The sequence below is a fragment of the Octopus bimaculoides genome, chromosome 6, assembly GCF_046866305.1.
Source record: "Octopus bimaculoides isolate indiv1 chromosome 6, ASM4686630v1, whole genome shotgun sequence".
Lineage (NCBI taxonomy): Eukaryota > Metazoa > Mollusca > Cephalopoda > Octopoda > Octopodidae > Octopus > Octopus bimaculoides.
This window is the reverse complement of record NC_142933.1, coordinates 117,512,773-117,535,388: the sequence shown is the minus strand read 5'-3', so window position 1 is coordinate 117,535,388 and position 22,616 is coordinate 117,512,773. Positions and strand designations below refer to the sequence as shown.

Genomic DNA, 22,616 nt, shown 5'->3' with positions numbered 1-22,616 from the left:
TGTTTCCAAAGGTGAATTATTCAAACCCCAAAGAATTCCTCTCAACACATGGCTATGATGCTCCCCCACGACTTCTACTTGTAATCAGAGATGCACATATCGTCAGCCACCAAGGGACATGCTCAACTGGTTAAGGTCAAACAACTGACAAGCAAATCTGTGGTATTAAGCAGAATATTTGCTGTAGCCCATCTTTTTATACCAAGACAAAACAATGTACATGATAACACTTCCAATCAATTAAGATCAGAAGCCATGAGAGCCATAGCAAATCTGTGGTATTGAGCAGAATATTTGCTGTAGCCCATCTTGAAAGGACTGGAAGAATAGGACTCAATAATAATATTAATAATAATAATATTGAACTGCATACAAAAAAAAACAGAGCAGGGAATTGTATCAGACTGCCAGAAGGGAAGCTAGGAGACAGGTTTATTTAGTCAGAAGGGAAGCAGATAAGAAAAATTTTGCCAATGTTCTGTGCCGTGAAGACCAAAGACTTGAGGTATTTCGTGTTGCAAGACAGTGTGTAGCCACCTGGTTCACCAGTCCCCAGTCAAATCGTCCAACCCATGCTAGCATGGAAAGCGGACGTTAAACGATGATGATGATATATATATATATATATATATATATATATATATATATGTATATATATAGATGGGCATCTTTCAGTTTCTGTCTAACAAATCCACTTACATGACATCGGTCAATCAGGAGCTGTAGTAGAAAACACTTGCTCAAGGTACCATGCAGTAGGACTAAAGCTCAGACCCATATGATTGCAAAGTGAACTCGTGGACCACATATGAAATGTATGAAATGAAACAATTACCTGACCCCCCCCCCCCCCAAAAAAAAAACCAAACAAAAGAACAAAACAAAATGGTTTGTCACATTAATGGAAATGTGCAAGAATACTTAAACTTAATTCGTCTTAACTCACCATTCCTGCACAATTGACGAAATATTCACACCGGATTTTGCCATGGCTTGTTAACACAGTTGATACTTTGAGGTTTTCTGTTGGGATTTGGAAAACCTGGATGCCTTCAAAAATTTTAACACCTATGGAGGCAAATAATAAGATTTAAATTACATTTTGAAACAAAAACAACATATTTTAAATTCGAGAATTTTGTTATTAGATCTTGGTAAAAATAACAAGGTGTCATCATCATCATTGTTTAACATCCGCTTTCCATGCTGGCATGGGTTGGATGGTTTGACTGGGGACTGGCAAGCCAGGAGGCTGAACCAGGCTCCAATCTGATCTAGCAATGTTTCTACAGCTGGATGCCCTTCCTAACACCAACTATTCCAAGAGTGTAGTGAGTGCTTTTTACGTGCCACCAGCATGGGAGCCAGTCAGGTGGCATGGCATCAGCCACGTTTGGATGGTGCTTTTTACGTGCCACTGGTACAGGAGCCAGTTGGGGCATGGTGGTGGGGGGGAAGGCTGGCATTGACCACGTTCAGATAGTACTTTTTATGTGCCACTAGAACGGGGAGCCAGTCAGACATCACTAGCAACAACCCTTGCATGATTAGTGCTTATTGCGTGCCACCAGCATAGGAGCCCAGTCAGGTGGCATTGGTATCGGACACAACTACAATTTCCATTTTTGATTTCGATTTGATTAAGATTCTGATTGTAATTTGATTTTACTTGACTCAATAGGTCTCCTCAAGCATAGTGTGTCACCCAACAATTCTCAGGTACTTTTTAAATGGGCTGGTTATTATATATAGTTATAACATTCTGTAGAATCTAGGCACATCAACATGTAGGATGCCAGAAATGGCTAGGTACAATAACATAAAGTTCACAGTGAAGTAGAAGGATCCTGTAGGTATCATATGTTTGTGGGATACTGCAGATATGTAGGTACCAGAGGTACTAGATGTGGCATGGATATGTGTTTACACACACACACAGACACACACACATATTTATTCACATATATATATCCCAGTATTGATCCAATGATCAGATGCTGTTATACATTGCTGGTGACATTGTGCTACGCATTGTTTTAGCCTTTGAATGATGTCACACATGACAGGCTTCTTTCAGTTTTCATGTCTGGACTCCTCTATACAGAAAACATTTACAAATTTAAAGATGATTTCACTTATGTTTCTTTGTATCAAAATGAAAACTTTTAAACTTTTTCATAGATTTTTTTGTGTTTGCATGGGCTGGATGTGTTTTTCAAATTCCACACATAGCTATACAAGTAGTGGTGAATAAACTGTCATCTAAATTATGCAAAAATGAAAATAACACTGACATCTCATTTTAACTGATATATTTACCAAAATTACATAAAAATATCTTGAAATACTACAGTGTAAATGTATTCAATAAAATCGCCATTGGCTTCAACCAAAGTACATGTTTGGGAAGCCAGCTTCTTAACCACACAGCCATGCTTGTGCATCTACAAAAGTATAAAAGCAGAATAGAATTCTTGAAATGGCTCACCTTTTTCTTTTGCTAGCTTAGCATAGACCATGAGAAGGTCAGTTGGATTAACAACACCATCACCAGGTACCCATAAAGCACCCTGAAAGAGAGAAAATTATCTTTCATATGTGTGTGGATGTGCGTGTATGTGTACATACATACATAAATACATTTATCATCATCATCATCATCATCATCATCGTTTAACGTCCGCTTTCCATGCTAGCATGGGTTGGACAATTTGACTGAGGACTGGTGCAACCGGATGGCTACACCAGGCTCCAATCTAATTTGGCAGAGTTTCTACAGCTGGATGCCCTTCCTAACGCCAACCACTCAGAGAGTGTAGTGGGTGCTTTTACGTGTCACCCGCACGAAACGGCCACGCTCGAAATGGTGTCTTTTATGTGCCACCCGCACAAGCCGGTCCAGGGGCACTGGCAACGATCTCATATCCAACCCATGTCAGCATGGAAGGCAGACATTAAATGATGATGATGGTGATCATCATTGTTTAATGTCTGCCTTCCATGCGAGCATGGGTGGGATGGTGATGATGATGATGATGTGTGTGTGTGTATCTTCAGAGAGAATGCAAGTGACAAACAGACAGAGAAGGTGGAAAATTTAGCTATAAAGTGAGAAAATAATTATTAGGGAAATTCATGAATACAGAAATGATTGGATGAAATTAGCAAAAGGACTAATGGAAACTAGTAGAGAAAATAACCGTTTAACAGCAATGAATGATACTTTAAGATGAGGCAGTTGTGATATATGATGATCATTGTATATAAAGTACCATGATTTGTTAGAACAAAGTTATTTTAGGCCAAAATAGATCACTGGGTATCTTAGTCTTCTATCATAAATTTACCCACATCTAGGGTTTACTTATAGGAAGATTAAATTGCTCTTAGCATTTGACTATTACTTTAGCTTATCAATCCTGAAAGGATTAAAGATGGAGTCGACCTTGGCAAGCTTTGAATGCAGAGAATGTAAATAGTAACAGCTGAATGTTGCAAGGCAAATTGTCCCATGTTGTGACAATTGTTCTTATTTCCAAGAGTAGACATTAGGATCCTAGCTTAGAAAACATGGTGACACGCATAGAAGAATCTAAGAGTGAAAGTGTACAAGGATACAGGTTTGCAAACTGTAAATCCTTCCAATCATCTCAAAATATGGATAAGTTGATGATGATCCTTATCCCGCTGATGCTAGCAACAATGAATATTTTAAAAATTGGTTAGCATTAGGAAGGGCAGCCAGAAATAGAAACCATATCAAGCTTAAAAAAAAAAAAAAATTAAAAAAAAAACCAAAATAAAAAACATATGAGAAAGACATAATTTTCTGACCTATCTAAGAGGACAATAACTTTGAATAAGAACTAACTCAAAGAAACAATTAGTTACCTCGAGATCTTCATGACGGATTTCTGGACATTTATCTTTAACCTCTTTAGCAGTAATAATGTGTGCTTCTGGACCATTTTGTCTGGGAGTAAATAACAAAAACATTTAGTATTGTCAAATAAATATCTTTCAGTCTTTCAGACAAATAAACAGATGCAAAAAATATAAGAAGAAAAAAAAAATTTTGTTTGATTATATTGTTTATACAGGCACAGTAACCTAGGGTCGTTTTGAAGTGGTTTATATGATTGGAAATATAATTTCAAAGTGTTCATAGCAAAGATCTGATCAAAGACTTTGCAATTTAAAAATCAGGAGAAAACCTTTCAAATAAAAATAAAGTGGAAATATACAAAAATAAACATTATTTTCCATCTTACTGTTAGTTTTTTTCTCATTAAAAAAAAAAAAAAACTTATTTTATGGCTATTATTGTTTATATATTGACTTCCATATATATGGTAGAACCAAAATCTTTGAAGTACTTAGGGGCTTTATGGGTCTTAATCCAGCCCTGCTACCACCCACTCTATTGGTCACATTGCTGTGTACTGATGGTGATATTGTAGAGTAGTGACAGAATGTTTTGCATTGCAAAGTACAAGGTAACCTCACAGGTGCTGGTGCCACAATAAAATGCATCCAGTATACACTGTAAAGTGATTGGTAAATAAGTGGAGACAACATAGAGTCAAGAGAACTCTTAGACTTGATAAAGGCATGACAATTTCTCTAGTGCTAATGCCATGATAAAATACATTCACTACACTCTGTAAAGTGATTGGAGTTAGGAAGGGCATCCAGCCATAGAAATCCTGCCAAATTTAAAATGTATGAGAGAGATGTGGTTCCTCAGTCCATCTAAGAGGATAATAGCTCTGAATAAAAACAAGCACAAACTGAGATAATTCAATTCAGTCCAAACCAGTTTGGAATAAGAATGTAAATAGATAGTTTAATTGGCCAATAATTAAATTATTCAAATTGCTGTGCAATGACCAAAACAGTGCATAAATTAGATAATTTATCATTATATTTACTACTTAATAGTTATTACAACTAGAACCAGTTTATAAGAATGATAACATACAATTGAGAGGAGGGAGTTAACATCGACAAGAAAGGCCACTATAAAAAAGGGATAAATGTACAATTTGGCAAAGCAAAAAAGAATATACTTTAATATTTACTTGGCTCTGGCCTCTGCTCGTTGGAAGTAGATGAGTCTGTCTTTCGAGCGAGCTAGTTGCAAGCTCCCACACTGCTTCCAACCTGAAAAGAAAGAAAGAAAGAAACAAAGAAAGAAAGAATGAGAGACAGAGACAAAGAGAGTAACACCATCATCATCATCATCGTTTAACGTCCGCTTTCCATGCTAGCATGGGTTGGACGATTTGACTGAGGACTGGTAAACCAGATGGCTACACCAGGCTCCAATCTGATTTGGCAGAGTTTCTACAGCTGGATGCCCTTCCTAACGCCAACCACTCCGAGAGTGTAGTGGGTGCTTTTACGTGCCACTGGCACGAAGGCCAGTCAGGAGGTACTGCCAACGGCCATGCTCAAAATGGTGTATTTTATGTGCCACCTGCACAGGAGCCAGTCCAGCGGTACTGGCAACATTGCATATTATTCATAAATTGAAGAGTTGCAAGCTAGCAGAATCATTAACATGTCACACAAAATGCTTCGTGGCATTTGTTTTGGTTTTACATTCTGAGTTCAAATTCCACTGATGTGGATTTTATGCCTTTTATCCTTTCTGGGTTGATGAAAGAAGTACCAGTTGAGTACTGGAAATGATGTCATTGACTACTTCCTCCTGCCAATATTTCAAGTCTTGTGCCTATAGTTGAAAGAATTATCCATAAACTGAGTACAGCAGACAACAGACAGAATCAACAAGATAACAAAAAAACCCCCAAAAAACTGCCAGATTCACTCTTACTTTTCATCTGTCCAATGTCAACCGGGGTCCATAAGATAATCAGAAATAATTATACAGGGATCAATTGAGTTGACTACACTCTCTGACCACTAATATACTAATGTTAGAAATCATTATGATTTCAGAAATATAAAAATAATATCGATCATGCCTTCTGTTATAATCAGGGGTTCTGAGTGAAATAGGTTGTAAAACAGAACAAAACTGCTTTTGGACCCCAGAGGCAAATCCTTTGAAAATTCAAAGGGAGAGTTGTTGTTTTGAGGAAAGAGCCCATCAAATATTCGTATGTCCTTTCTTGGTTCTTGACTGACTCCACCATTCATATAGGCCTTGGCTATAATCACAAAGAATTTGGCACATTTTGGAGAAACATGCCTACAAATATTTGAGATAATAAAAGTGCTTTGTTAGAATCTGTCATTTTAATGTCCATTTTTCCAAACTTCATGGATCAGAAAGAATTCACTGTGGTAGATTTTCTATAGCCAAATCTGTTTCCAAACAAGGTATTATTTCCCTGTGGCTGGACAGGTTTTTACAGAAGATCGAAAACAAACAAAACATCTTTTTCTTGCACGATCATTATTTACAACCAGCAACAACACATGAAGATGAGAGAAAATATGAATTGAATCCACACACATTTCTTTCATTCAGTGCCAGATAGAATCATTCTATTGATGTCTTCAGAATATAACAATATCTGTCAGAGCGATAACCGTTCTCAAAAGACAGATACAAAAGGAGTAAAAGACTGCTTTACAACACAATGGAAGATACCTAAAGCAGAGGAAGAAATACTGAAGTCAGATCTCACAATGTTGGACATTACAAAAGACATAAGACAGGACCAAGATGAATAATGATTCACTAAAGAATGGACCCATCGTCTTTAAGCATAACATTCATTGAAAGTAAACGTTATGTTTGAAGATGATATAAGATATTAACAAAATTTGTTTTGTCATTACTTCAGTCATAAATCAATCAAACAACAACAGCTACAACAAGCCATCAATGTTTAAAATAAGCTACTAACCAACACTGTGGCCTTGGTCTTCAAAGCTTTTGTAGAGATTCCTGCTATATGTACAAATGTCAGCTTGAACTTTGTGACTTCTTATTTGTCCAACCAGTCCTGCAGCATGCCAACTTGTGCCACAGCCTATCCTGTTAAAATTCAAAATATAAACACATATTTTTATGAAGAAAACAAGAACAAATAAAGCATGGATATTTATCATTTTGTTCTTTTTAGAGTGGACAGACAGAAGAAACTTTTATATTGGGATGCTGAGAAACCTATGCTTTCTGAATCTAGAAATGAAGCTACTTATTCTAAATCAATGCTCTCCCATTTATTTTGGACATAATCCATTTACTTTCCATGGTGGGAAACATATTACAGCACTTTGATCTGATTTTATGCCCAACATAATATTTCCAGGTTGACAACAGTGGTTTTCACACAGCAAAACTTGCAGAAGTCATTATATAAATAGCAGCAATTGACATAACATGGGAATACTTTTAACTTCATATGAAATCAATACATTCACTAGAAAAGATACAAATGAAAAAAATAGATTGCTGTTCTAGATAAATATCTGCAATATTTTTTGAAATTTTAAGATGTCAAGGCTGGCCGAGTTGTTAGCGTTCAGAGCTGAAATTCTATCAAGGTTGACTTTGCCTTTCATCTTTTTGGGGTCAAGTATAAGGGGGTGCTGAAAAGTTTCTGGCTTTGGGTAAAAGAAAATACAAGAGGATCAGTTAATTATGATTTTATTCAACATGTTCCCCTCTCAGATTCACACACTTATTGCAGTGGTCCTTCAGTTTTCTAAGCCCTGTAAAAGAATTTGGAAAGTTGGACCTCCAACCAGGCCTTTCCCGATACCCTTAAACCCTGGAACTTTTCAACATTCCCTCGTACCAAACAAGCATTGAGGTCAATGCAATCGACTTAGCACCTCCCCTCAAATTGCTGACCTTGTACCAAAATTTGAAACCAGTATTTTTTGATCTGGTTCTGAATTAGTTGGGCTGCTGCTTCAGAGAATTTTTAGCTGTTTAATATTTAATATTGTGTAAAAGGAAACAAACATATAAAAAGAAAATTTATACATAAACTTCATCGGTTTGAATTTTAGCCACTGCCGGGTAGTGTGTTTAATTTGTTCACTGAGCACTGCCACAAATTCCCCCTTGTTTTTCAAAAATCCCCCCTAAATCACAAAATAAGTGGGGGAAATGTGTCCTATTTTTTAAATCCTGGTAGCAACACTGAAACTGGAAGCAGGATAATAATCTAATTCTAATCTTTATCCTATTCAAGAATATAAACATGTTTTTAAGCACATCACATGCAGAGTTAAAAAGAAACACTACTTTTCTGAGTTTGAATGTTATCATGGTTGATAACTTAAGTTACTTTCATAGTGTTTATCAATTACCTGGAATTTTAAATATGCAGCCTAATGACTTTTCTATTTAAATTCAACTAAACGTGTCACTGAAAACAGCTGCCCTACCCAAGAGTAAATAAGAGAAAGTTGTTTTTATAGTAAAAATGTGTCATTTATGATATTTATTTAGAAAGTGAGATAAGTAAATAGTTTCCCCCAAACATTGTATGTATACTTATCTCTTCACTATACTTCCCACCAGTGGCACCTATTCAATGAATCCACCATTACCATCAATGGCTGCTTTAATATGGGGTCAGAAGCATTGACGTACTTGAATCAGATGATCTTTATCAATTTTGGTCATGGTGAACTTGAGGGATTATATGGTGTTATTGGGGAGTTGATTGACCTTTCTCTCGACTATGCCCCATACATAATAGTCTAGTGGATTGAAGTCTGGTGAACAAGGAAATCATGTGTCTGGGGGGAATATGATCATGAGGATTGCCACCCATCCATACTTGGTTTCTACTAGCCTTATGAGGTGGTGTAGGGTCTTGTTCAAAGATGTTTGGTCTTCCATTACAAACTCTACCCAGGGCTTCACAACTTTCTCCAATACCTCTGTGTAGATAGAAGTATTGACCCTTAAGCTCTGTGAAGAAAAGTGAGGAAGCATGACATCTCTCTTGTTGCTGAAGACATCCAAACCATAACAGTTGCTGGGAACTTAATATGCATGACCGTTGGAACCTCATTTGGGTCTCTGCATAACCATCTGTCCTTCCTTCAGTTTATCCTTTAGTCCTGTTTGATGTTTTTTCTCATTGGAGAAAAACCAAAGCATTCTAGTCTCTTCGTACTTAAACTTGTTTAGCAAGCACTTTGCATGGATTGGATGATTCTCTTGTCACATCCAACATAAACTGACCCCCGCCCCCTGCATCACATATAACTTGTAGAGGACATTCGGAGTGGTTGGCGTTAGGAAGGGCATCCAGCTGTAGAAACTCTGCCAAATCAGATTGGAGCCTGGTGTAGCCATCTGGTTTCACCTGTCCTCAGTCAAATCGTCCAACCCATGCTAGCATGGAAAGCGGACGTTAAACGATGATGATGAACACTTGATAGTGCAGTCTGAAAGCTTGAGGTCCTTTGCCAAGGCTCTGACTGACTTCCCAGGGATTTTATTGATTAGCTTTTGAACTTTTCTGATGGTATTAGGACTCTGTGTATGTGTTTTGTGTTTGGCTGCTGTTGGAACCCTGTCAGCAGCTTCTATCTTCTTTAAAACTTTGACGACTCATCAAACTTTCAGGAAGTGAGCTATCTCTGTATCACTATACTCTACTATTAAGGTAACAATTACAACATGCCTTTCCAATTGCTGAGTTAGCCTGATATCTTACATTATTTATCTGAAAAGTGAATAAAATAAGGTAGAAGAAAGTTAGAGCTCTTCAGAGAAGTGTCCTAGAAAAAAACAAAAAAAAAAAACTGATGCACCTTGTAGTATATATATAATTACATTTTTTAATATATATATTACAAGAATTTTAATCTGAAACTGTGGTGAAACTGATATTTCTGTACTTTAGGAGGGCCAAGGGTCATACTACTGATAAAGGCACACATGATGGTTGTAGTACAAAGTACAATAAACATACATACATACGTCCATACATACACACAAAATCATCATCATTTAATATCCACTTTTCTATGCTTGTGTGAATTAGAAGTAATTTATTAAAGCAGATTTTCTATGGCTGGACGCCTTTCCAATTCTCATGTTACCAATATTTTCCCATAGCTAGACATATTTTTCAGAAAACGAACAACAACATTTGTATGATGCTCATTCACAACCAACACATGATGTCTAGACACTTACAGTAGGGCTGAACCTGAAACCACATGGTTGGGAAGCTAGCTTCTGAACCACACAGCCAAACCTATGCTGTATGTATGTGTGTGCAAATGTAGGTAAATAAAGTTTCTGTCAATGAAAAGCATTGGTCAATCTGAGGTTATGGAAGAAGACATTTCCTCAAAGTGTCAAGCATTGGGATTGAACCTAGAATCATGTGATTGTGAAGCAAACTTCCAAACCACGTTGCAGTAGCTATGTCACTGAATTTTCTTTGCTGTATTCTTTCTGTTGCTAAAACTCTATGGACTCCACAACCAAACAAAAAAAAGGAATGCTTGCGAAGACCTGTTGGGACAAGCGAAAGCGAAATCGTGATGGCACCTGTGCCCAGCGTCGCCTTCCTAGCACTTGTGCTGGTGGCACGTGTAGAGACATTCGAGCGAGATCATTGCCAGTGCCGCTGGACTGGCTCCTGTGCAGGTGGCACATAAACGACACCATTTTGAGCGTGGCTGTGCCAGTACCCGGCTGACTGGTCCTCGTGCCGGTGGCACATAAAAGCACCCACTACACTCTCAGAGTGGTTGGCGTTAGGAAGGGCATCCAGCTGTAGAAACTCTGCCAAATCAGATTGGAGCCTGGTGTAGCCATCTGGTTTACCAGTCCTCAGTCAAATCGTCCAACCCATGCTAGCATGGAAAGCGGATGTTAAACGATGATGACGACGATGATGATGATGATGACCCATTATATCAAAGTGGATTCATGAACCAGCGATATCTGTTCCAAGTATTCTACTTGTTTTATGTTAAAACTGGCCAGACTTGAGCTCTCACACAGATCCTACAATTTTCATTGTAAAAATATGCATTCACATGTTTGAAATATTCAAGTTACAAGATAATGCATGATTAATTAAAAACAATGTGAATAGACAAGCATTGCATTTGACAGAATAATTTGTATGTTAAAAGTTTAAGAAAGTAAGCATCATAATAGAAAACATAGAATGACCCAATAATAAATCAACTGATAATAAATAAACTGATATTGTAGATCTCATGAAATACTAAATACACATATTTAATAAGTCTTGAAAATTTAATCTCAACCAAAATGAAACACAAATACATAAATACACGCACACACACACACACATATTTGCAAAATTACCCACTCATAAATAACCAATACACAATACATTGCTGATGAACCTTGAAGCTCTTATCCCAATCTACATATACGCACACACACACACACACACACACATTAATAAAAGTGACCCACAAAAACAAAATCACTCAAGAATGCAATCTAAGATTGATTTCAAATTTTGGCACAAGGCCAGCAATTTCGAGAATGGGGGTAAATCGTTTACATTGGCCCCAGTGTTCAATTGGTACCTATTTTACTGACCCCGAGAGGATGAAAGGCAAAGTTGACCATTGCGGAATTTGAACTCAGACTGTAAAGATGGATGAAATGCTGCTAAGCATTTTGCCAATCTAATATTAGCACCTATTTAAGCCAGTGAGCTGCCGGAATTGTCAGCACATTGAGTAAAATGCTTAGTAGTATTTCATCTCTCTTTATGTTTTGAGTTCAAATTCTGCCAATGTCAATTTTGCTTTTCATCTTTTATGTGGTGGTGGTGGTGGTGGGGGGGGGGGGGGTCAATAGAATAAGTACCAGTTGAGCATGGGTTGATGCAATGAACTTAACCTCTACCTCAAAACTTGGTCTTGTGCCAAAATTTGAAAACAATATTAGTACCTGTAAAACTCTTCCAGTCAAAACAAGTTTTTCCATAAACAAATTTCTTATTCTAATGAAACAAAGTGATTAGACAAAATACACACAAACACACACATATCCATGATTTCACAATAGGCTGTCACAGTTTTCATCTACCAAATTTACTCACAAGGCATTGGTCAGTGAGGGGCTATAGTAGAAGATACTTGCTCAAGGTGCTGCACAGTAGGATAGAACCCAAAGCTACATGATTGCAAAGCAAGCTTCTAAACCACACAACTATGCCTTTTTATTACATAAGTTATTTATATCTTGTTTAAATACTAAATGAATTATTAGCCAATAGGGTTATAATATATTGTAGTAGATAACTTCATAATTATATTTATGAGAAAACTGTCCTATTTTCAAGCAGTTTGTTCTCTTTTTCTTTTGTTTATATTTTGCTGTGTGATGTCTTTCTATTCTTATTACATGAAGCACATGAATTCAAATAAACAAAAGTAAATATTCAAATAAGTCTGAATTGTGAGAATAGCTGACTGGATCCTATTCTGAGAAGTTTGAAAGATAAATATTTCAAAAGCTTTCATTCCGACCTTTTTATTTCTAGAAATCATCCCTCTCCCTGCCAATGTCTGACTGTTTACACATTCAGAAATTGAAACTTCCACTTCAACGTTGATCATGTGATTGCTTGTAAATGATAAATCAATTTTGAAGCCATGACTTCTCTGTGACCACATTATGTTAGGGTGGTAGTAGTCGGAAAATTTTCGACTTGAATGACAGCTCAACCAAAAATAAATAATTTGTGTCTATAGATTAAACAAATATTGCCCTGCGAGTCATTTTATGAAGGTAAGTTGTATCATATTTGACCACTAAAATTAGATTGTTTATATCAGGTGCAGACATGGTAGTGTGGTAAGAAGTTTGCTTTTGAACCAAATAGATGGAAACTGAAAGAAGCTTGTCTTATATCTATATGTGTGTACATATATGTATGTGGTCTGTTTCTGTCTCCTTGTCTTCACATCACATGATGTTGTAAATGAATATAAGTGGTGTCCTTCATTCCCAATATTCTGTGAAAACATATTGGCCATGGGGAAATATTATCTTACTTGGAAACAGGTAAAGGTTCATGACAGGAAGATCATCCAGCAGTTGAAAATCTGCCTCAACAATTTGTGTCTGATCCATGCAAGCATCAAAAAGTGGATGTTAGAACGATGATGATATCAATAAACCAAACATTGCACAGTAAGATAATGTTTTATGAAGATATATTACGATTGAGGATTGCTGGGTTTAAACTAATGAAACGCTATGATACTGGCTGAGGAAATGAAGTTTAGTATACATCCGATGTTTATGTGTATAAGTAAGTGTTGGCACTTGAGGCCCTACACTGATCAAGGTTAGCCATGCATGCAAGTCTATCTTCTCCATGCCACTGATGTCTATCCAAAGGAAGGTTCCTGACTTGGCACCAGTGTGGTTGCAGGTGCTTACTGCACCTTGCCTGACAGTTCTGCCAATCCACATCTCTGGATCTTTATTGACTTCCAAAAAGATGAAAGGCAAAGTTGGCTTTGACAGTATTTGAACTTGGAGCTCCTCCTACAGTTGGAACAAATATCATGAAACATTCTGAGCAGCTCTTGTGATTCTACCAATTCACTTTCATTTTGTCCTTACTAATATTAATTCACATCAAGTAGATACTTTTGGTTTGAACTGCAACCTTGGAAAATACTGACTCTGGGAAGCAGATTTACATAAAAGATGTTTAGAGCTCATTTTACAAGACACTGCAGTACCTAACTATGACAAGTCAGTAAGCAAAACTCTGATTCTGTTATATGATACAGGTTGATTTTCTAGGATAGTTTAAAAAAAAACCAAAAAAAAAAACATGTTTTATACAAACATAGTGTGCTTGTGTGCATTCATAAATATATATGTGTGTGTGTGTGTGTCTGTGTATACACACACACACATATATACATGGACTCTGAATGCAGAAGATATGCATAGACTGAAGAGAAAGGAAGGTAGTATACTCCATTGGATGTACAACATCAGTGCACATGTACGACAAAGTGCAAATGTATTGAGAGAAAAGTTGGGCATAAGAGGAATCAAATGTAGCTTGCAAGAGAGAAGACAATGCTGGTTTGGACATGTGATGTGCATGGATGAGGACAGCTGCATAAAGAAGTGCTGGTCACTGAATGTGGATGGTACCTGCAAAAGGAGACCCAGGAAGATGTGGGATGAAGTGGTGAGGATCTATCTCAGGATGTTGGACCTCATGGGGATATTTTTCTATATGTGACAGTGGATTTTCATTGATGACTTCATGAACCTTGGTTCTTTCCCCTAAAACTATATATTTAGGAAGGGCATCCAGCTGTAGAAACTCTGCCAAATTTAGATTGGAGCCTGGTGTTGCCATCCGGTTTCACCAGTCCTCAGTCAAATCGTCCAACCCATGCTAGCATGGAAGGCGGACGTTAAACGATGATGATGATGATGATATATATATATCATTATCATCATCATTTAGCATCTATTTTCCATGCTGACATGGGTTGGATGGTTTGTCTGGAACTGGTAATCTGCCACAACCTATAAAGAATGAATAGATACCAGTCTGCTTTGGCTTGGCTTCTACAGCTGGATGCCCTTCCTGATGCCAACCACTCCAAGAGTGTATTGGGTGCCTTCTATGTGTCACTGGCACCGGCCACAACTATGGTTTCACTCAGCTTGTCTTTTCAAGGGCACTTACACACACAATAATGTATCTATTCATTCTTTATAGGTTGTGGCAGATTTGAATGTCTTTGTTCTGCATACACCCCATGTATTGTACACACATATATAAACAGGAGTATTTATCCTCTTCTCACCCATTATCATTTTTATTATCCTATGATACCTTTAACAAAGATGGGGGCATCTGACCAGTCCTTATCCAATTCTTCCACCTCTCATTATAGCTCTGTCTTGCTCCTGCCGGTACCCCACATCACTCAACCTCATCTTTCATCTCTGCAATTATAATGAGGTGTAATAAGGAATAACATCAGATTTTTTTCATATTAAGCACCCACTTCTACTATCCTTAATCTGCTAACCATAATTCTCTCCCTTGCTCATGTGACTCTTAGTTGACGTCTGCCACTCTCATCATCATCATCAACACCATTGCACATCTTTATTTCTATCCTGTCACATTGCTCATGCTATTTTCCATCTAAATTCCTACCAACAACCAAGCATACAACTGCCACTGTGCGTCTCTTACATTACAGCTATTCTTCACTCTTACATCTCTCTGACACTATCACTCCTACTACCACCCATCTTTCTTGCTTTCCACCACTTACTCTCTCGTAACGTGACACATCTTTATTACTTTCTGATCAAACTGCTTACCCTGTTTTTCTATTCAACCCTTTATCAACTACCAACAACCAATATATAGTAATCCCTGTGTCTCTTCCATTACCCCATCTCTGACCATCTCATTGCATGCATACTCTCTCCTCTATCTCTGTGTTGGTTATCACTTTCTTCCTCAGGCTTTGAGAGAACTTAGACAATGTATAAGAGGAAAGATTCCTAAGTTTCACAAGGAACAAAACAACCTCCCTTATGTAGGTATCATGATAGAATGTACCCAGTACACCCTGTAAAATGGCGGTTGGCATTTGACCAGAAATTATGTAGGAAAATGAGTATTCTTTAGTTGTGTCAAGGACATGGTAACCTCTCAAGTGCTGGTGCCACAATAAAATACCCTCAGTACATTTTGCAAAATGGTTGACATTAAGAAGGGCATCTGGCCATAGGAATCCTTTTTAAAATAAGAATGTACAAGTGATATGTTGTCCCTCAACTTGTCTAGGAGGGTAGCAATTCCAAATAAGAACTTGGACTGTAGCAATTCACCCAATTTAAGTCAGCATAGAAAACAGGTAAATATGATGATGATGATGATGGTAAATACATACATATGTACACATATACAGCAAGAAATAGGGGGTTTAAAATCCAGACAGATACTTTACAGGCACTCTGTTGTAATCCAAACTTAGCTAACTATATTGATCAGTAGAAAAACACTCGGAACCTTACAGAGCATACAGTTAGTTGTACTCCTGATCAATTAGTAAATCTAAAGTTCACTTCCAAGAATTATTTCATATATTTACAAACATAAAAACAGAAGAAAGAGAAAAGAAAATGTAAAATAGGAAGTATTTTGTTTTATTAACTGAGGAAAACCATAGGAGTTTCTCAAGGGCTGACAGTTTCGTGCCAAATTATTTGATATGTGCTTTTGCAATGTAGTCTAGGACCCCTAGTAACTCTTGTAACCGTCTTTAGCTAATATATTAAGAAATTACACGTACACATTCAAATGATGTAATTAGAGGTGAAATAAAGGTGAAAAACTGATGTTGAATGGTGTCACAATAATAGAAAAAATAGTGGATTCCCCGTGTTGCACAAACAGCTCCGGGTGTTAGTGTGTGTGCATGTGTGTGTGTGTGTGAGAGAGAGAGTGAGAGAGTAAATATTCTTAAAATACCTTCCTTGCTCGAGTACAACCACATCAGTCCATCCTCGTTGACTGAGATGGTAGGCAACAGACAAGCCGACAACACCGCCGCCACAGATGACCACCCTGGCTTGATCGGGAACCTGTACTGTAGTTGAACTGGACGCCGTTGATGTTGATGACTGTGCTGATGATAACGCTGATAATGGTGATGATGACGATGATGGCAATAGCAAGGATGAAGACGAAAAACATCGAGTGAGTCCATGAACACAGCGTCTGCTCTGAGCTCCAGTAATGTTGCCGGTGAAAATCAATGACGAGGAACACGTTTTCCTTTTTAAACAAGCGTAACGTAGAGTGGGTTGGACGAGTTTAAAGGGTTTCATATTGACAATTGTATTATTACCAATAAACTGTTGCTAACAGTTATGAGAGCCAACAAGAAAATCACTTTAAACAACGTTGTCTGGAACGACGAGTTTGATCAACAACTGAATTGTTTTTTTACACGACAATTATTGGATAATTTATTATAAATATTTTACATATTCCTTAAATATATGTATATATATATTTGAAATTGATATTCATTTTACTTGTAATTAGTTAGCGACTATTTACTCCTTACAGACCGCAATAGGATGTACCCGAGGACTTGTTTATGTTAACATCATGTGATAATAATAACAGAAATCGTTGATTATACCCAGCCAGATATTTCACGAATAAATTCATAGGAATACTTCGTTAAATATTGAAGTGGAATAGTAAATAGTAAAGCAATCCAAGCGGTTCCAAATTAAAAAGAAAATATAGGAATGTTTTCTTCTAGTGAAAACTTCCAGATGATATTTCTCTGATCGTGTTTCTCTATTTACTTAAAGGACATCGCCGTATTCCACTTGTAGTTTCACTCTACTGGTTGTTATTGTTGTGTGTTTTGCCTTTTATACTGGTGCCTCGTCTCGTGCTTCTATGCTGTCCTATCACAGCTGTTGTGGTTGCTGCCATCTTCGAATGTCAAGGAGGTTATTCAATCATTTCAAACTGCTAGACGGGCAGATAACTTACACAGTATTCAACCCTCAAAATAAAAATAACCTCCACACTTTCTATCTGTCTCTCTCCATTTCACGCGGTTTCGTTTTTCAATCGTTTAATAATTTTCATCCTCAGTGTCGTTCTTAATCGCATTTTCAGAAACAACGAACTGAACAAATATAGAATAGTCTCCGATTGAAAAATTAAAAAAATTTCCCCCTGACAATAAAATAAGTTATATTAGATATTCATATCGTTCGCGCGAGTCCTTTTATAAGCCAGTACTATGGGATTTCTCGAGTATTGTTTTCTTCTTTCTACAAATCTAAACAAATGCAAATTCTGTAAATGCATTTCTGGCTCACATTACCGACAGCTGATACGAAATAGACCATGAATCGGTGTTAGCCGAATGTAGTTACCTGTAATACATTTCCCATTACCGTTCTACGCTTTATTTCGTTTATTAATTCTTCCACCGAGAACATATAAAATATCAACTAGTATCCATTTATTTATTAATGTTATTTTTTTTTGCACTTCCAGTGTTCATTATTTTTCAAAAGAGAGTCGGATAAACTATTAAATATAAATTTCGCTGCAACCTTTTCCTTTTCCGCTTTCTTTTCTATACAACCTTCAAAAACACCAAACATTATACCGTCAAAGAAAACAAATGCAATATCTAAAGGAATAGTAGATATTATAACTCTCACAGCACATTTATTCACAACAAAAAGAAATAACTACAGTGGTGTACAGGCAATACATTAGAACTAACAAAAATTACTCCAGCCATCCTCGGGCCCCTATTCATCTTAACAACTAATTGCAAGAACATAAAGCAGCCCACTTCGCATCATCATAGGTTTCACTCCGTCCAGATCTACACACACAATAAAACAAAAATATTAAAAATTAAAGATTACAGGGATGTGCGATGGGTACAGCTTGTTGCAACTTTGTCCTAGTCACTACAAATAAAAAGTTAGCTCCGAAATACACTGGCATATCTACAATACGACTAAATACAACATCACTATCTCTCACACGAATTCCCGTACAGTTCAAACGGTTCAGCTGTCTTACATTTTATTCAATTAGACTCCACAAGGTTTTCTCAAATCCAACACAGACAACAGACACTTCTCTAACATACGCCGAACATATCCAAAACCGCACCCAAGAAGCAAAAGGACACTTATCACTTAACATATGTCAAAACAGATGTCATCAACCTTCTTTGGCTCAGCTTACGCAACTTTCACAGCATGGCATTTTACAAATGCCTCTTTGCATGTTTTTGGGTAAAAAAAAAAAAATAGTCAAAAAGAAAACATGATATACCTCAGCAATTTCAACAATAAAAGTGAAGCTAGTTTTACCCAGTTTTATTTTCCACATTTTCCTACCCTCTCACAACTAGCATGTTCCTTTCTTGGATGTTTGCGTAGACTAAAACTCCCGATTATGCTAAATTTTTATGGAAATTACTAAACAAAGCGAAGCTTATACAATGAATTTATATTGCAGCTTACGTGGGATCTTTTTTAAAACGGGGGCCACATTTTTCATTAATGTTTTACGTAGTGTTTTTGGTACCGAAAGACTTTCAAACTTCGTATACTTATCTATTTTGTGTTATAGAATAGAAAAATATTTTTGTATTCGAATTTATTTCATGTAAAAAATTGTCCTTATTTCGATAATTTCAACCAATCACTGACGTCCATTCAGCCGATATACATTAAGTGCCGACTACATAAACAAACGATTCTTCGTTTTATTTGCTTTTTTCATTTTAAATTTGCTTTAACCCTAACCCTAACCCTAGGGTTAGGGTTAGGGTTAGAGTTAGGGTTAGGGTTAGGATTAATTGTTTCAGAATCGTTTGTTTATGTAGTCGGCACTTAATGTATATCGGCTGAATGGACGTCAGTGATTGGTTGAAATTACAGAAATACGACAACTTTAACATGGAATAATTTATGGATTTCTTTTTTTTTAAGAAGACTAAGAGAAAAAGATGTTTTATATGACACATTCTACCAGTGTTCCAAGTTTCAAAGTGTTTCGTTAATGAAAAATGTGGCCCCCGTTTTAAAAAAGATCCTAGCCGTGTCGTATTTCTGCCCAATGATTGCAAAATGTTCTCAAATTCAAATCTCAACAAAGATTTTTAAAACAATATTATTTTTAAGAAAATGTGAATATCCAGTTCTTCACCATACTTTCACATAGGGCCTGCTCAAGGCACCGGCAACTCAGGCGGTCGTACGTGGCACCATGTGTTAGGGGCCGCCAAAGAGTGCGTGACAAAGACAAAGAAATTTCCACGCCAAAGTTCAGCTTGCCCGGGGCGCCACCAACCCTAAGGCCGGTCCTGTTTTCACCTAGATATTCATGGCATTCATGTGAGCTCACATCACTCCCAAGAGGGCGCAACTGCTCAGGTTAAGAACCACTGCGACAAAGTACGTCCAGTTGGGGCCAAGACAAAGTGAAGCACGTTATAACATATACAACAAAAACCTACAAAACCACCCGCAAAACACGATTTACATTAGGGTAGACATCAGCGGTTAGGTTCGTCTTTGTTTCACAAATCAGTATCAACCAACTACAAAACCATTTAAACTACCACACTTTGAATTACTTAAGACTTCACACGACACATCAGCATTACATATCTATGCAATGAAACGTAATGCGTAATCGCATTAGCTCTATGCACGTAAACGGAGAGATTCGGGATAACAGGTATAAGCCCTAAAACTTCCCACGAATTTACAATCATTAATTCACTGAAGAATGCATTTCTCCTTTTAACTAATTTGTTACTTGAGTTCTTTCCCCGGAGCTATGTATACCTATATCCAAGGCCTTCTTAATTGCATTAATTGCCTCTGGGCAATTGTATTTATATACTGGTTTTACATTTTGGCACAAGGCCAGCAATTTCGGGGGAGGGGTAAGTTGATTGTATCGAACCTCAGTGCTCAACTGCTACTTATTTTATCGACCTTGAAAGGATGAAAAACAAAGTTGACCTCGGTGGAATTTGAACTCAGAACTTAAAGATGGGTGAAATGCCACTAAGCATTTTGCCCGGCGTGCTTCCGATTCTCGCAACTCACCATCTTATAATATATATTGATAGTAAGCCAAAACATACATAGATCAGAATTGGGCCTCTAGACTCGTGAGGCCCCTAGGTAACTGCCCATTGTTCCCATGCCTTAAGACAGTACTGTCTATATCCTCCATACACTTCTGTTATTTTCTCCATCACTCATAATGTGGACGTCTAGGATGGAGGGATATTAAACCATTATTTTTGCAGGCTCTCTATGACGGTGAGATCGATGTGGCTAACATGCCATCCGAATAATAATAATGCAGTGGTTCTCATGGCTTTTGATTTTAACTAATTGGAAGTGTTAACATACATATTTTACTTTGGAGTAAAAAATGGGCTACAGCAAATATTCTGCTCAATACCATAGATTTGTTTGTGAGTTGCTTGACCTTACCCAGTTGAACATGTCCCTTGGTGGTCAACGGTATGTGCATCTCTAATCATGAGCACAGATACTAAGGGAGCTTCACAGCCATGTATTTAGAGGAATTATTTGGGGATTGACTAATGCACATCTGGAAACATGGGTGTTTCGTTCATCATCCTTAATCAACGTTTATTCAGGCACCTTTTGGGCGGGGTTGGCTACTCGACCTGAAAAAAATTCTAACAGGTTCCCCACCTGCAAAGCCATGTACTGTAAATCTTGAGATGAGGTCAACATGCCATGCATATATGATTGTGATGCATGTGCCTAGTGTGCCCTTATCAGGTGGGTTGTCATGGTGGGTATATTGGGCTTCGTATATTTGTACCCCAGCATCACTTTGATGGCATGCGCTGCTTTCTCACTCAATAACAATAATAATAATAATGATGATGATGATGATGATGATAATGGGAGTCGGAGAAATGTAAGATTTTGTTGGATGGCATCTCTTGGATGCTTGTCTCCCCTGGATCTGGCTTTTGAGCAAGTTGTGTGGTCAATTTGTTTGCATTATATTGTTTTTGTTCTGGGCATGATGCTCTTAGACTTGTGTGTTGAGGTAGTTCGTCATTGGGGCATATTTCTTCTGTGTGTGGACTTTGTGTACTATGTGTGTTCAGATTTCATGTTTAGGAAAGGGGCTATCCTAATGGGATTACTGTCGCAGATAGTGGCTCTTCTTTGAAATATTTGAGTGTAAAATATTGCATGTGTATACAGTGAGAGAAAGTTTCATCTCTAATGTTTAGAATGTTATCTGTTGATTGTATAGTGTTTAATTTTTCAGAAATACAAAGTTCACATTTGGTACCCCGTCCTCTGTATTTTTTGGCTTTAGCAATAATTTTCCGTTCTACCTGTGGGTTGCTTATTCCACCTTCCCTACCATATTTGACAGGGATGTTGCATGTTTTTTAAAATTTATTTTAGTCTCTGAATGATGCCAGGTGTTGCGTATACCTTTCCTTGAACAAGTTGCCCATCATTCCGATATACGTCTTTGCTATTCCGTTGGGGGCCGTAATCTTGGCCTTGAATACGAGTTTTTTTCTCGAGACAGTTGTTGTTGAGAGGGCAGCGGTTTAAGTTCAATCGCAGAAAGGAATTCAAAACGGCAACACATATACATACACACATACCCATACATGCACACACTCAAATACATACCTATCAGCCACTTCTCAAAGCCAATTTGATCCAAAATTCTGACCACCATTCTTTATATATTTGCACACAAACACACGCACGTACGTACACATTCAGCTTTTCGCTTTTATTCATTACTTTATTCTTTTAATCGTCTGTCACTATTCATCTATTTTCAGTTTTTGTTTTTGAGGTTTCATTTTAGCGACACCAGTTACACATGGTACCAGGAATTTGCTTGGTATCGTCAAAGTGGAAAAAGTGTTTTTAAGTTTTCGAAAATTTGAAACAAAAAGGCAGAGATATTTTCATAGAGATGTGAAAATATGGCCACTACTTGTTAATTTCAAATTGAACTTACCAAAGATGTGGGTCTTCCAGCGTCACGTAGTGCCCC

The 22,616-nt window shown here is 37.3% G+C and overlaps 1 protein-coding gene across 1 annotated transcript in view; it reads right to left on the bottom strand.

The window, feature by feature from the left end:
* Positions 1-17,911, bottom strand: part of LOC106875297 (pyruvate dehydrogenase phosphatase regulatory subunit, mitochondrial) — a 30,041-nt gene extending 12,130 nt beyond the window's left edge. Inside the window, exons 1-6 of the mRNA XM_014923385.3 lie at positions 16,491-17,911; positions 6,882-7,012; positions 5,082-5,163; positions 3,892-3,973; positions 2,489-2,570; positions 947-1,068 (exon numbers count right to left, since the gene is read on the bottom strand). Coding sequence (XP_014778871.1) covers positions 947-1,068; positions 2,489-2,570; positions 3,892-3,973; positions 5,082-5,163; positions 6,882-7,012; positions 16,491-16,849 — 858 coding nt within the window. The 5' untranslated portion in view covers positions 16,850-17,911. The remainder of the gene's footprint in view (positions 1-946; positions 1,069-2,488; positions 2,571-3,891; positions 3,974-5,081; positions 5,164-6,881; positions 7,013-16,490) is intronic.
* Between the last annotated feature and the right edge of the window lie 4,705 nt (positions 17,912-22,616).